This window comes from Acartia tonsa, chromosome 10 (assembly GCF_053477335.1).
Source record: "Acartia tonsa isolate MP-2025a chromosome 10, ASM5347733v1, whole genome shotgun sequence".
NCBI classification, from domain to species: Eukaryota; Metazoa; Arthropoda; class Copepoda; order Calanoida; family Acartiidae; genus Acartia; species Acartia tonsa.
Genome location: NC_137269.1, coordinates 5,001,814 through 5,018,316, shown reverse-complemented (window position 1 = coordinate 5,018,316; position 16,503 = coordinate 5,001,814). Strand labels below are relative to the sequence as shown.

Here is a 16,503-nt window from a genome sequence, read left to right as displayed (position 1 = left end):
AATTATAAATTATTTAATAGTACAAATATTAAATCTTGAATGACCCTGTCATTTTTAAAATTATTTAGGGATATTGAGTGATAAGACAGAGATTGTTAATTTGTTATGATTATAAATAAACCAACTAATCAAAATAAAATAAAATACCCAAGATTCTTTGAGCTAATGATAAAAATAGCGTTTTTACAAAACTTTGTTAACGATTTTTGTTTATGATCCAATGTCCCCTTCCTGGAATTGAGTAGTAGAATAAAGTTAGGTTGATAAAATGTCAGTCCTGGCCACTATTTTAAATTTTATAAAATTAATACAGTAAATAATGTCATTTGAAAATGATAATGTCAATAATAAGTCAGCCATGGCCATTTTACCATTTTGATTAAATTTATTGAATTTGCATCTCAACAGAAAATGAATCTTAATTTGACAGGGCACACCCTGAGTATATCCTGTTTGTACTGTAAGATTTTTCCTACTGCTGAACCGATATGGTTCTCCTTTACAATAAATCTTTGTAGAGGTCATGCAAATTTTTAATTTACCTTTCTTTTTAAAAGATAAATGAAAATTAGATATAGAATAACCACCTACCCCCCCTCCCCCTCCTAGCATACTGCTAGGGGTGCATAAAATAATGTTTTATGTACAAAGACACTGAATTTCCAGTTTGCAAGGAACCAGAAGGGTGATTAAGAATAAAATTATTTAGGTTTATATTCTCTTTAACACAACAGTTATATCAAAGTAATATTTCATAATCAAAAATATTTCATTGGCCTCAAAGAAGCTTTACTGTAAGTAGTGATCTGTGGTTTGCAAATATTCTTGTACACGCAGACATACAGTCACACAGAAAAACTAATATCAAGACATCCTGTTGTCTCTCTTATATATATAATAATATGTTTATATTTAGGGTTGGGCCGGATATCCAGCCAACGCCGGATATCCGGCAAATATCCGGTTATCCGGCCAAATTACCGGATATCCGGCCGGATAACCGGCTAAATTACTACTTATTAAAGTATCAAAAAAGGATATAGTTCCTTTCGTAGCAACGCACCTTAATGGGCGATTTGTTGTATTTTTAAAATTGCTTTTAATAGGTTATTTTAGGTTAGGTTATATTTGGTTGGTTGATTGCCCCGCAGGGCTAGGCAATTGGCCCCGCAAGGTTAGAGTCCCCTGCGAGGGGCTAGAAATAGGAGGAAAGCTACTGTGAAAATAGGAATAATCGCTCCTTAAGGGGCTTTGCCACAAAAGGGACTATACCCGCAAAAAAATTCTTCATAAACTGGTGTTTTATATTATACTAGCGGCTGCGTCCCTAGTATCTAGGGATATTAGAAAGGACATGAAAGTGCAGAAAAATAACTTAAAACCTTACAATGACTTTTTTATAAAAATTAAACGGACTAAAACCACCCTGGGACCTAAAAAGGAGAACCATATCGGTTCATCAGTTAGCGAGATCCTTCACTACAGACAAAAAAATCTATCCCATTTTCTGTGTATAAAAGGTAGAGGGCTACAACTGAGTGACTTTCGAAATATGGGTATGAAACATAACTAAGAGTTGAAAATTTTTAATACCTCCTTCCTGGCGGGCACAGGATGCCAGCAAATCTGGTATGGTCATTCAGGTAAAAAGTAAAAATATTTTTTTACTTAAACAAAGCATTTCATGTTATCTAATACTAAAATATCCTATAGTCGTACATCCTCATATGTGATATAGATGTTCAAGTCGATTTCAGGTTCCAGGTATAATCCTGCAAGTTCTGAACCTCCAGGTCTCCAGAAATCTTAAAACGGTTTCTGTGACCGCATCTTTTTACTTGAAGATTTCAAATTTTAAACTTAAGCTTTTTTATATATCTTCATGACTTATTACAATTTCATCAAATCTGTTGCCGTTTACCTGCCAACCGTCGGTTTGCGGCTGGCAGCTGCCAAGTACTGCTGCCACCGCCAAAATTTATGTTTTGAGATTTCTAATATAAAATTTACATAAAGATAAACATATTCAGAAAAAAATTTTCTTCTAGCTTCAATAATAAGAAAATTACAGCCATTTAAGATTTAAAAAACAGAGATTTTTTTGTAAAATATAAAAGATTATATTGCCGGATATCCGGCCGGATAGCTTTAATATCCGGTATCCGGCCGGATATTGAAAATGGCCGGATATCCGGCCCAACCCTTTTTATATTAATATATCTAAGCAAATTAGTTTAAAACTTTTATAGTTAATTTATACTCTTACATGGCCATCTGTTTTTGATTGTATAAACTCCATTGTCCACAACATTTTTACAGAGGTCATCTGTAGGCTCTTGACAATATTCTGAACCTGAATTGTAAAAATTATAATCATATCTAAAGCTTCAAAGAGTTTATATTCTAAAGAACATAATTTTGTTCAGTACTTAGATTTAAAATCATCTATGCCCCCCCCCCCCCCTAAAAAATCTCATAACTAATGTTCCAAAGCCCTTAGTTTTCAAAAGTCAGATGAATTTTTCCTTTTTGTCAGTAATATGTCAGTGATTGCCACCTTATCTTCCATCCAATCAATTTTATGGTGGTAACTATTCCTCCCTACCATCTGAAAATTAAAAAACCCTACCCCAAAAACGAATGTTTTAACAAATAGTTATTTATAAAAATGTGCAGTTCTAGTTATAATAAGAGACATGTGTTGAAGTATATGTATACACTATTAAAACCAATTTTTTAAATTCAAAATATAGCATCTAATGTGCACCTTTCTTTAATATATATCATATAATGAAATGCTAACTGAAGGAAAATAAATTTTCTGTAATACAAACACTCTCATCATTTAACACCTTATAATTTTCATTTAGTATTAGTTTTATGAATTTAAATAGTTTCAAATGATTAAAAATTATTTGAATATTTTTTTTAATAAATAACATTCTCTGAAAAGAGTATGAAATATTTCATTACTTAAAAAAATGTTGCTAAATAGAAATATGGACCCTATTATATTAAAGTAAAAAATGTCTATTCAAAAATGAAACCAATCTATTATATTATACATCAAACTCTTAGAAAAAAAAGGGAGTTTGTCCCCCACCCCCCTTAGTGTTTTAATGATTAGAACTTTTACCTGCTACTAGAGTACATAGCAGTATAATGAAGTACATTGCAGCCATCTTGAATGGCTTAAATGCAACTAACTAAAATTTTCTTAAATATTTTTTTATCTCTTGTGTGTGCTGTTTATTATCATTACTATTTTATAACTTATCAAGGATGATAAATTATGTTAATACACTTATGTAAATACTAATAATATGAAAACCAAAGTTAAACAGATATAAATCTCAACCATAAATTTTAAAATTAGTAACTACTGTTGCTTCATAACAAAATATATTTCAAAGTAAAAAATCTTCATTAACAATGTCCTGTCTTAGTCATGCAAATGTAGCTTAGTCATTTGAAACATAAACATAAAGAAGAACCATTTAGAATTTTAAAGAAATAAGATGTTAATAAATTATTAATATTAAAAATTAGTAACAAAAAGATAAAATAAACTTTATCAAAAAGAAAAGGAACATCTTAAACATTAAAATGATGTTGAAGAAATTGGGACAGATCTAAAATGTAAAAAAAGCTTTGCTCTAAGAATAATCATTGTTTAAACAAATCATACAACAATTTCTGAAGAATTTAACAAGAACAACATCTTCCCATGTGGAGCAAAGCTTATAATTTTAAAAATTACAGACAAAGGGACAAAATAAAATAAAAATTTAGTCAGAGGATATAAGTTGAAACAGAAATCTTCCAAAGCAGCTGAGTAAATTACAATAACTCCATAAAAATTGAATTCTATAAAATTGCATGTATATCACAAGCAACATATAAATAAATATTTTTTGATGATTATCTTATGTTAGGATAGGGTAGGCAAAGTTTGGAAGATCCCCGCAGTTTTGTATGGCTAGGACCTATAAATATGTTTTTGGAAAACTTAAAATAAAAACTGGTTATTTTGTAAAACAAATTATTTCCATTAACAATAATTATAGTCAACTATCATAAATAGCCGCCAAGAAAATCTTATTCTTATTTTTGATACACTAAGACATACAGATATTTATGTAATAGAGTAGCTTCATAGCCAGGTAGAATAGGTTAAATTAACGTAAGCATAAGATAAGAAAATTCTTGGAAACTAGAGTTATAAATTATCTTCATAAAATTTATCAGAGTATTTTTCATATTTTCATGTATAATGTAGCGCAGCTACTTCACAAATAGGAAGTTTCCATGTATTCAAACTTTTGTCTGTCTGTCTGTCCATTCATGCATGATGTAGCAAGGTAATTTTCTGTATTTTAGGATAATGAGGAACAATGAACAATAAATAGATTTTCATATCCAATACTATTAATCTTTATTAATACCCATGCATATCAAAATAATTGGTGGACAAGTTCAGACATGGATATTTTGAACCAACTAATAAAAAGTCCAATGGTTATTTATATCTACAAAATAAGGGCATATTCTAATATAAGATAATAAATTGACAATCTTCTCTCCCCAAATTATGATAAACAAAATTAATCTTCTACTTCAACTTCAAAATTATGGGTGGAAAAATGTAGCCACTGCTAGTTTGATCTAACCAATAAAGAATTAAGACAACAAATGAGAAAACACATTTATGAAACTTTGGTTAACATTAAAATTTAGCATCTGATCGATATTTTTTTATCTACAAAGATTTAAGTCAATAAATATGAAAATGTCTTTAGACAACTTTGGCTACCTGTCTAATATTCCCTCCTCCAAGAGTAAAAGATAAAGGACGACAAATTGACTATCCTTCCTCCCCCTACTTAAGGTCAACAAAATTTCTCTTCTGTATCTTAGATTCAATGCTATAAAAGTTGTGTGCCTAGTAGTCTGTACCAACCAATTAACATAAAAGATAACAAATAAAAGAATGAAACTTTGGGTACCATTAAAAGTTACAGTCCAATGTCCGCTCTTACCCAGCCCAATTTTACTATCAGTATTATGAAAAAATAAATACATGAAAAATTCCTGATTTATAGGACACATTGGGCCTTTTTGTGGAAAACTTTTTTACTTTTTTAACATTTTTTTAAAATTAAACTATTAATCTGATTTTAATGATTCTGATTCCTAGACTGCATAGTACTTAGTACATAGTTATAAGCAAAGTATCTCTATAATCAATTCATAAAAATATTTCCTTAAACATTATCCTGTATTTAAGCAGTTTTGAAAAAAAATTTCTTACAGTTGTGTTTATACTTTTATATTTATACTTTGCTTATTCAGTTCTGATATACAAGCATTAACCCTTACAAATCGGGCCCCAATTCCCACCTTAAAAGATCGGGGGGGGGGGGGGTACTCTTAGAGCCCCTCCCTCTATCTCGGCTCCTGTTACAGATAAAGACGTAACATTTTTTTCTGGTGGTTCATGTGTATTTTTAGAGAAAATTACTTTTTCTAGTCATTTGTCCTACAGTTTCAGAGCTTAGCTTTTATGGATGCTGTCATCCTTGTTATATACAGTTTTTATGATGTTTTCTTCTCCACGCTTAATATAAAAGATAACAAGGACAATAACATACAATAGTAATTGATAAACTATTACTTTGATGTTGCAATAGATTTTCACGTACTCTAATAAAGTACTACTCACAGCTGGCTAAAATAACTATTCCCCATCAACCCTCTTTAACCCATCCTATTACCTCCAACTGCATGAAAGAACTGACCAATAATTTAGTTCCATATTAGCAAGCTACATTAACAACAAATTTCCCCCTGTCATAATATCCATGTATTCTACATCCATTCCATTAGTAGCGAAACTTTAGCATATTATATTAACAAAAGTAAGATAAGAGATTGGAGGATGTAATTTTTTGTATGCCTAACCTCTTCAGGGTTCCCTTATCTCTAGGGTTGGCTCTACCTGTTATGCCCTAACCTACAGGGCTACCTAGAAACTAATATAACCTAACCTAACCTAACCAAACCTTAAGTAACAAATGAAAAACTACCTTATTTTCAATTTTTAAAATTTAGATTGATGGTTTCAAGTGTCGAAAAGTAAAACTGAAAGTTAAATGAAGAAACTAATTTTTTTTCTAAAACTTGCAGAGTTGCTTTGCTACTGAATATTACTCTCCTCAACTCATAAAATGAAAGTTCACTTTTAGTTTTGTAATCTTTAATTATATAAGTAAACAATTACATATTTCCATTGACGTCATCATGTCAATCTAAGCCTTTTTTTCCTAGGGGGGGTTGAATTCGACCCATTACAATTTATATTTCTGATTTAAAGGAGAACCTTATCAGCAAGATCCTCATGTACAGACAGACAGACTGTTACTTTATTATAAAGATATCTTTAAGATATTAAATAAATACATACTTTTTCTTTATAACAGCTCTGAAGTGGATTCAATTTATATGAGCCAATAAAATTAGTTTTTAGTAGCGAGGCTTCACTATAATCTAAAGCAATGTCCATCCGTCACCCCACATAATTTTTTTAATTCAAAATAAATAGGATTTTGTAACTTATTTGCACCTGGTGTACAAGAACATTTTGTTCATAAGTATAAGTTGTCAAAGAATAGTTAACTGTAAAACAATTTTTGTTTTTATATCCAAACTAGCGGCTTTGCCCAAGAATCTAGGGGCAAAATAATGCCCCCCCCCCCTCCCCTATGCAGATTTGTTCTTAAAACTAAAAAGAAGGAAAGGTATTTTTCTTTTTTAGGGGGGTTGGGAGTGTCCCACCCCCATCAATATTGCTTTAAAAAAAACCAAAGGGCTTGTAAGTATATTCACTAAAGAGTTGAATCCATCGGTTAAGGGGTTACAGAGATCTTATGATTGCGAACAGAAAAAGATCGCGATAGAGAAAGAGAGAAGAGAGAGAGAGTGAGAGAAAGATAGAGATTAAGAAAGCGACAGTGAGAGAGCTAGAGCAATAGAGAGCTAATAAGCGCCAGAAAGAGAGAGAGAGAGAGAGAGGGGGGTAGAGAGAGAGAGAGAGAGAGAGTGTGATAGAAAGATAAAGTAAGCAACAGGAAGAGAGAGCACAATAAAAAAAGAGAGAGAGAGATTTAGAAAAAAAAGAGATTTTAGGCTTCACGTTTTTTTTTATCTTTTGTATAGGTACATACATTAAGTTGAATTAAGTATAAAAGCAACCACAGAAGCGTAGCTAAATATAACAAACAATACTAAAAGACAAACAAATATCAACATAATCCTTATATTTAAGTAGCAGGATGGGGTATAGTCCTTTCCACGACATATCTCCATAAGGAGCGATTCTTCGTAATTTTAAAATGGCTTTTTATAGGTTATTTTAGGTTAGGTTAGGTTATATTGTGTTAGGTGATTGCCCCACAGGGTTAGGTAAATGGCCCCGCAGGGTTAGAGCCCCCCGCAGGGGCTAGAAATAGGAGAAAAGCTACTGTGAAAAATACGAAGAATCGCTCCTTATGGAGATATGTCGTGGAAAGGACTATACCCGCAGGATGTCTATCTGTCTGTTTGAACCAAAGGATCTTGCTGAACCGATATGATTCTCTTCTACAGGGTAGCTTCTCATAGGTCCTCTGATGGTTTGTAACTATTTTGGGGGAGGGTATCACCACCCTCTCAGGAGAAATCCCCGATAAAAATTTTTTTTAAAATTACTTTTTAAATCTAAAGTAAAAAATGGGTAGTCAAAATCAACCCCCCCCCCCCCCCTCCTTATGTGCTCCAAGAGGCCTCATATATAGTCTGAGCAAAATATAAATCTTTATGTCCATGTATATGACAAAAAAAAACAAATTTAATTTCCTTTCGTATTTTGTCTTGTCATCTTAGGAATAACAAACTATAAAAAAATCATGTTACAAAAGACATTTTGTACCAAAATCTGACTGAAAACAAAACAATGCTTTTTACAATGACTGTTCGGGCATTCTAGTAAGGATTTTTGGTACTCCCTCACAGTGTAGCTTGTCATAGGTCATTGGAAGGTTTATAACTATTTTGGGGGAGGGTACCACCACCCTCCAAAGAAAAAAATGACCTACTATATTTTTTTGCTTAAATTGAATCAATGAATGTCAACCCCCACGCCCACTTCAAGTGCCCCTAGAGTCCTTGAGGGGCCTAGCCACTAATCTATAATACAAAGTCTATAATACAAGTAGTACGATGTCTGTCTATCTGGCTGAAGCGTAAGATCTCAGTAACCACTAAACCGATTGGGCTCTACTCTTCAGGGAATATCCTACTGGTCCTGGGATGGTTTTAAGCTGTTATATTGGGGGGTGGGACACCCCAAACCCTCCCAAAAAATGAAAAATACTCCCCCCCCCCTTTTTTTTACTTTTTTTAAAAATCTAAATAACACAAAAATAGGTTGATTAAATCTCTTGGGACAAAGCCCATAGAGGCTAGGGGCGAACCCGCTAGTTTAGTTATAAAACGTAATTAGAAATTCTGATGAATAAGCAAGGTTATGCAAAGATAACAAAAAAGAAATGCTTGAACTTTAATGTGACCACGTGTATCTATAATACAAAGTAGAATGATGTCTGTCTGTCTGTCCATCTGTCTGTCTGTCCTTCTGTCTGTTTGTCCATCGGTCTGTCTGTCGGTCTGAATCTGAGGATTCCAGTAACCACTAAAACAATCGGGCTCTACTTTTCAGGGAATATACCTACTGGTCCTGTGATGGTTTTAAGCTATTTTCTTTTTCCCCCTCTCACCTTAATTTTCTCTAGGGGCGTAGCCGCTAGTTTGTAATAAATAATATTTATAAGTTATAAAACGTAGTTTTAAATCCCAAAACGAATTATCCAGCATATATAAAGATAACAAAAAAGCATTGCTTCATGGCTAAAACATGAATCGATATATTATTACATGGATATTGCACCATATATTTCATGTACTCTGAAAAAGCAATGCTCTCAGCTGGCTAAAATAATAATACAATACCCCACATCAACCCTGCTTTACCACAACTGACTAATGAATGAAATCCATACCAGCAAGCTAAATTGACGAAAAATTTACCCCTGTCAATATATCCATGTATATTATATATCCAATTAAACATAAATTGAAAATAGAATGGAAATTTCCTAAGAAAAAGTATTCTGTTAAAATGTTTACTTATAATAAAAAGATAACAGAACTAAAAGTGTATATTTTAAGGTCATTTTAATTCTCAAACAAACATCCTATTAAACGTATTATTATTTTATTACTGCAGCTTAAAATTTTAAAGGATTTTGAACTTAATTTTAAGGAAACTTCAAATAGGTTCTGGAATGGTTTCAGGCTATTTAATTTTAGATTAAAGTTTTTGGATGATTTTAGACAATTTTTCTGCCTTTCCCTATACATACCCTTTCAAATACAGAGCCCCTAGTAACTGGAGTCGCAGCCCCTAGTCAATTATAAAGTATTCTTCTGTATAATTCACTTTGTCTGTTCATCCATCAGTCTGTCTGTTCAATGTTCATCAGTCAGTCTGTCTGTCAGTCCATCCATCAGTCTGTCTGTCCATCAGTCTGTCTGTTCATCCATCAGTCTGTCTGTCTGTCTCTCTGTTGAACATGTATTCAAAGTCAATCTAATCCTTATAATATATTAACAAGATGTTTGTCTGTTTGTACTGAAGGATCTCGCTAACCGCTGCAACAATATGGTTCATCTTTACAGGGTAGCTTCCCATAGGTCCTGGAAAGGTTTATAACTATTTTGGGGGAGGGTACCACCAACCTCCCTAGAGAAATCGCCCCTAGAAAAAATAACCTCTCCCAAAATTTATTATTTATTTTTCTTTTCAAATTGATCGTATTCACCCCTTCCCCCTTTTTCTCAATTGCCCTATACGGCCCCTAGGGGCGTAGCTGCTGGAATAAACCTATATAATATTAAGGCCTTTTCCAGTATGGCTACCAAACCGATTAATATCTGCTGGATTAGAACCGATTCTAGGCCATACTGAAAAATCATGTATCATATCGAACACACAGTTTTCTACGAATATTGAAATAAAAATCATAATATTGAAACCAGTTTTGTTAGACCAGGCCTTCATCCCCCGTAGGTTTAACTTGATACGGGTTTTGATTTATAACTTAATATCCGCGGACAGCTGTCTATAATAAGATATGATAAATAATTAACTATTAAAGCAAGCTTTAAAATGTAGGGAGGGAGGGGACATTGGACTGTTTATTACACTAGTCCCCCCCAACGTCTTAAAATAACATTGTCCTATTCGTTGGCTTAACAACCTTGGGGACGAATTTTAATTGGTTGATTCATTTAGTTGAGTGTCCAAACGTTTTCACCAATAAGTGTAATCTACAATAGGGGAAATTTTGTGTATCATCATTGGAAATTGTTGGCCATTGTCTTATTCCTTTAGATCCCTGTTTAAAATGTCACTAATCTTAACATTTATTGATTAACTAAAATAAATCTAAATGGGTATTTTAGATTTAAAGAAAATGATAACAAAAAATAAAGTAATAAAAGAAAATGAAATGAAAAAAAAACGTCCCTTCTTCTTGTTAACAAGACCAAAAAGATCATAGATGCGAAGATTAATACAAATTATCAAAATAAAATTATGAGGAAGAGAAAGATCATGGTAAAAAATATTGTCAAAAACTTTATATTAAAAACTTTATATTAAAAACTTTATATTAAAAACAGCCTAGTGAATGTTGGTATTATGCAGGGAGAGAGTGGACAATGGGCTGTTTATTAAAAACTTAAATTAGTCCCAAAAGTTTTATATTAATTTTCTTATTCGTTGACTTTTGAGACTTTTATTGGATTTTGATTTAAGTGTCTAAACGCTTCTACTACACATCAAAATCTATTGAACGGGTAATTTTTTGTATCATCATTGGTGATGTATATCAATTTATCGGCCATTGTCTTATCCCTTTATCACTGTGTAATTATGTCAGCTGCAACCACTTTTTATTTAAGCCATATATTGTGGACATAAACTTTTGAAATAATATGTCGTTATACTGCCGTTATAGTTCTGAGAGAGAGAGAGAGAGAGATGATTTTAGTAAGTTACTAAATACGTAGTTTAGTTATAGGGTAGCTATAGGTATCTAGTATATTATAGCTATACAGGGATCTTAGGGGATAAGACAATGGATGATAGATTATTATAAACAAATAATTAACGCAAATTTACCCCTACAGTTATAAAATAAAATTATTGGTTGAAAAGTTTGAATACAATAGTTTGAGTCAACCAATCAAAGATGAATAGAAGTGCCCAAAGTTTTTAAGCAAACACATGAGAGAACGTTTTTTTCAAACTTGGATTAGTTACAGTCCATTGTTCTTTCCCTCCCTAATAATTATATTATTGACCAATGGTAAAATTTATAGTGGCATCTCATTGGCTAATTGTTTTTTGCGTCATAATCAGTCCGACACTTTTACTGTGTTCTGGTTGAACACTCAACTCAATCAACCAATCAAACTTCACTAAAGTCCCCAAAGTTGTTAAGCCTACGAGTGAGAATTTATTATAAAACTTTGGGTACTAGAATAACAAACAACCAATTGTCCCCTATCTCTCTCTGACCCTAAGGGCAAAAATAATTAAGTGAGGGACATGGATACTTATATAGATATGCTACCAGGGTTCTAAAGGGATAAGACAATGGCAGATAAATTGATGTACATCCCTAATGATAATACAAAACTTATGCCCTCTGTAGATTAAAATTAGTGGTTGAAACGTTTGAACACTTAACTAATGAATCAACCCTTATTATAATTCACTAAAGTCCCCAAAAAATATCCATATAAGGAATAAAAAAAACTTTGCGCTAATTCGATATTACTAATCTTCAAAAAGAATCAGCAAAAATGTAGAAAAAAAACATTACAGACCCACAAACGAACAGACAGACCAATCTACACATAGTAGAGTAACAGAGCTTCAATTACAACGAGGTATCAACAATTAAAATTTATTAGATATAAATTTTAAAAAAAAATTAAATCACAATAATTAATTTATTTTGGATGGTGGTGTGAGGGGCATGCAAAGGAACGGCAGGGAGGAAGGGGGGGGGTATGGGGTTTTTTAATTCTTCTCTTGGGAGAGGTGTGGTGAAATCCTCTCTGGTAGCTGATTGGTAGCTGCCAATCACTTAAATAAATATATATTAGAAATAATAATAATAAAATTTAGATTTCAATTAAATTATTTTTAAAAGCGATATTTTTTTTCTGCAATAAGGAACAGTTCGCCTGTCTGTCCCATACATCTCTTAATTTAGTCATTTAAGAATCATCCTATTGATTTCAAACTTTGAATAGTGATTCCTATAATGATTAGATACAATTCAAAAGGAGTAGCATTATTAACAGAAACTTTATATTTTATCTTACTTTCATGTTTATATTTTTATAGCTTGTTTGGATGATGATTCTTAGGAAGATAAGGCACAAAGTAATTTGTTTGTATGTTTTATCCTTCCTTATTGTCCTAGGGATCATTGTTTAAAAAAACTTTCTGGTAACAATAATAGAGGTACTGAATTATACCTAACAGTAATCATCATGTGAATGGACGTACAGACGACCCTAATTGTAGAAAAGCTTCGCTTATAAAGACTCTTTTACCTTTTGTTGGTGTATCTTCTATGTTTCTGTGTGACAAATTTGTCAAAATTACATTGGAGTGCCATTAGACATAAATGAATATTTAGGTACAATTTACAAAGTGTAACAAGCAACTCTTTTATTACTTTCATTTAATTTCAATTTAACCTTTTTGAACACTTTTCATGTGCATCATTGTTTCAATAATGATTGTGAAGATACGACAGCATCTTGATCTCCGATTTTATAGATATCGCATCCTTGTTTATCTATTCCCCCATTTCATGCTGAATTTATAAACTTTTGTACCTGTTGTGCTGTATCCTCTAGATGTTTGGCTTATAGTCCACAACATGAATACGGTTTAGCCAAATAAATCTAAAACAGTTTGTGGGGGGGGAGGGGAGGGGCAGATAAAAATATCGTCAATTTTACTTAGAGTTGTCCCCCCTGGGACAGCTGAAAATCTTGAATAGGTTTCGTGATTTTCCTCTGAATAAATTTCATTGCTGATATAAGCTGATGACTGTATCCTTTAGATAGGTGGCCTATAGCCGCAAATTTTCCTGAAAAGAAAAGAAAAACTATGTTGCCATTATACATAAACTACATGAGTTATATGAATATCAGGGAGGGAGATGACAATGACAATCAACTGATTCTACAGGTCCTCCTTTATCCCAAGGTTTATAAGAAAGAATTGATTGGGGGTAAATCTATTTTTCATCTTTTATTCCATCCCTTTTTCCCTGAAGATTTGAAAAATATAATTTTATATAAATGAAAAGTGAGAGATAATCTTTATAGTTATATAAATATCAGGGAGGGAGATGATAATAACAGGATAATTATTCTGTAGGTCCTTTTGAAAAGCAGAGCTTTTCTATAATTAGGGTCGGTCTGACGTCCGTCCAAGATTTAGGCATGTTAGAATTGTCCTATAAATTTCAAAATTTGCATGATGATTCCTGTAGTAGTTAGGTACAATTTAGAAAGCGTAGCAACTCTATAATCATTACCAGAATGTCCGTATGTACATTTTAAACATGTTCATTTTTCTACTTTTTTAACAATAAATTTTTATATGATTTAATTATACATTTGATCTGATTTTTGGTATATTGATTCCTGGGACAACAAAAAACAATATTATAATCAAGTCTTAAAAATGTAAGTATGTCCATAAACATTATCCTGTATCAAGTAGGTTTTCAACGAATTTACTATTTTGCTTCGACTCTTATACTTTTATATTCTGATCATTCAGTTTAGACACTATACAAGTGTTAATGTCCGTTTGTCCTACCGTTTCAGTGCTTCGCTTTTATGGATGTTGTCATCCTTGTTATTACCATTATTTATAAGCTACCTAAGAGATTTTATGAATGTTGCATCCTTGATTACCTACACTCCCCTTTAATTCCTAATTTAGATAAAAAAAACTATATACCTGTTGTTGGTGTATCTTCTATGCGGTGTGTCTTATGTCAACAAGGCCAACCTTGCCTGAAAAGAACAAAAAACATAATTTTCTTGGTGGGTGCCATTATACATAAACTTTATTAATATTAGGGAGGGAGATGATAATGACAATCAAATTATTCTGCAAGTCACAATATTTAGAAGCTACCCAAGTTAGAATTCTACAGTTGATCGTGGGTAGATGATTTTTTTACCTATTACTCCATCCTTTGTTCCCTGATGATTTTTAAAAAATTAATTATATTTAAATGAAAATTTATATATACCTTGCAACTTTAATGCGTGGCCTTTCTGTATGGCAAAATGATAAAGACTAACAACAGTGTGATAAGCATTTATTTGATGTTCAACAAAACCGTAAAAAAGAATTTTTGCATTGATTTTATTAATTTTTTTATATTACATAAGTTTATGTGTTTTTACTTTAATTAGATTTCCCCTTATAAATATTAGAATAATTGGTTTAAAAGTTTGGACACTGCCAGTTTGAAATCATTTATCAAGATTCATTAAAAGTACCAAGCCGGCGATTGAGGAAGCCTACTTATCAAACTTTTGGCTAAAAAATCAATTTATCTAGGTTATATACAACAATCCTATTCTGTAAAGTTGTATGTTGACTGTTTGAGTGTGTGTTCGCCCTGAAAGAGGGTGGAGATTAAGGGGGTGGGGGAGATTGTGCTGGAGAAACATATTTCCCGCCATTTTTTTAATTAACAACAAAAATGTCATTTTGGGGGAGGGGGGACTAATAAAATGACAATAAATTAAAATTAAAATTCAGGGTGGTACGACAATGTGAAAACACCATAAGGCACATAGTTAAAGTTAGGTCTAAAGACCAAAATTATATTGGTGTCACACTTTGGGGTTAGGTAAAACTTGTATTGTGATATATCAATTTTAAAACAAGGTTTGATTTAATAAAGAATGTGTAACTTAAAGAATGGATATAGAATATATGTGGATATTATGACAGGAGAAAAGTTGGCATCAATTCAGTTTGCAGTATCCCCTTGCATTTATTGTTTTTGCAGTTTATCCAGTAGGAGGAGAGGGGATGGGGAATATCGTTACTTTAGCCAGAGCTAAAGAGTTCACTTAATTATAGAACATAAAAATCTGGTGTAAGATCCAAGTAATAAAAAATCCATTACTCATAGTTAAACAAAGTATAAAAAAACGAAGCTTATCAACTAAAACAGACAACAAACAAACATTCAATATGATTAAGTACATTCATTATTAAGCATTTAGAAGTCCACACAAAATAATTGTAATATTTGAATATTTTGTCCTAGTAATCAGTTGAATAATTATTTTATAAGAAAATAGCTTTAACATTTGAGTTGCTACCTATGGATGTTGTTATCCTTGATTTGATATTATGTCCCATGAAATGTTTTATCTTTATCATGAAGGACAAGCATGATTGTTATAAAACATAATAGTAATATGTATAGAAACATGCGGATTTGCCCCCCACAAAATTGATTTCTGTTTTATTAAAGACAAGCGGCTTCGCCCCTAGCCTCTAGGGGCTTTGCCCCAAGAGGTATGATCAAACCAATTTTTCGTAATTTAGATTTTAAAAATTAAATCTAAAAAAAAAAAATTTATTTCAGGGGGGTATTTTTAATTTTTTGGGGGGGTTGGGGGTGTCCCACCCCCCAAGAAAATAGTTATAAACCTTCCCGGGACTTATGAGAAGCTACCCTGTAAAGGAGAACCCGATCGGTTCAGCGGTTAGCGAGATCCTTTGCTACAAACAAACAAACAAACAGACACACAGACAAACCAACAGACAGACATCGTTCTACTTTGTATTATAGATAACAAATATTTTTTCAGTATGGCTTCTAAACGGATTAACATCCGCTGGATTAGAATAAATAATTAAATAATGTATTGTAATGTATCATAGACAATTTTCTGCGAGTATTTGAATAAAAAAATCACAAATTAATACCACTTTAAGTAGCCTGGTCCTTCGGCCTAGCAGGGCCAACAAAACTTAATTTTATAATTTTTCATATTTCTATCTGCAGAGACCTGTCTATAAAACAATGCAATGAATAACTATTACTAATGTTGGGTAAATATATTAATAAGTAGATGGTAAATCAGACACAATAATCTTACCAAATAAAAAAGCTTTTTACTAAAAACTATTTACAGCTAACTTTTAAATCTATTACTCTATGCCCTAGCCTATATCTTCACGCCTATTTTATTAAAATAGCCAAAAACCTACCCTAGGCATATTTTCCATAACATTGAGGAACAATTGGTGCTTCAGATCCTTACAGTATG

General features: G+C 32.1%; 1 protein-coding gene and 1 long non-coding RNA gene across 2 annotated transcripts in view; both read right to left on the bottom strand.

Annotated features, from left to right (window-relative positions):
• LOC145330475 (uncharacterized) overlaps positions 1 to 3,197 on the bottom strand; it is a 53,388-nt gene extending 50,191 nt beyond the window's left edge. The window contains exons 1-2 of the mRNA XM_080175105.1: positions 3,137 to 3,197; positions 2,267 to 2,353 (exon numbers count right to left, since the gene is read on the bottom strand). Of these exons, the coding sequence (XP_080031231.1) occupies positions 2,267 to 2,353; positions 3,137 to 3,182 (133 nt within the window). The 5' untranslated portion in view covers positions 3,183 to 3,197. The remainder of the gene's footprint in view (positions 1 to 2,266; positions 2,354 to 3,136) is intronic.
• An 8,860-nt stretch (positions 3,198 to 12,057) lies between these two features.
• Positions 12,058 to 14,505, bottom strand: LOC145330504 (uncharacterized). The gene is made up of 4 exons (XR_013883435.1): positions 14,457 to 14,505; positions 14,159 to 14,214; positions 12,730 to 13,274; positions 12,058 to 12,253 (listed from the first exon to the last, which is right to left on the bottom strand). It is a non-coding gene; the product is annotated as an uncharacterized LOC145330504 (long non-coding RNA).
• Between the last annotated feature and the right edge of the window lie 1,998 nt (positions 14,506 to 16,503).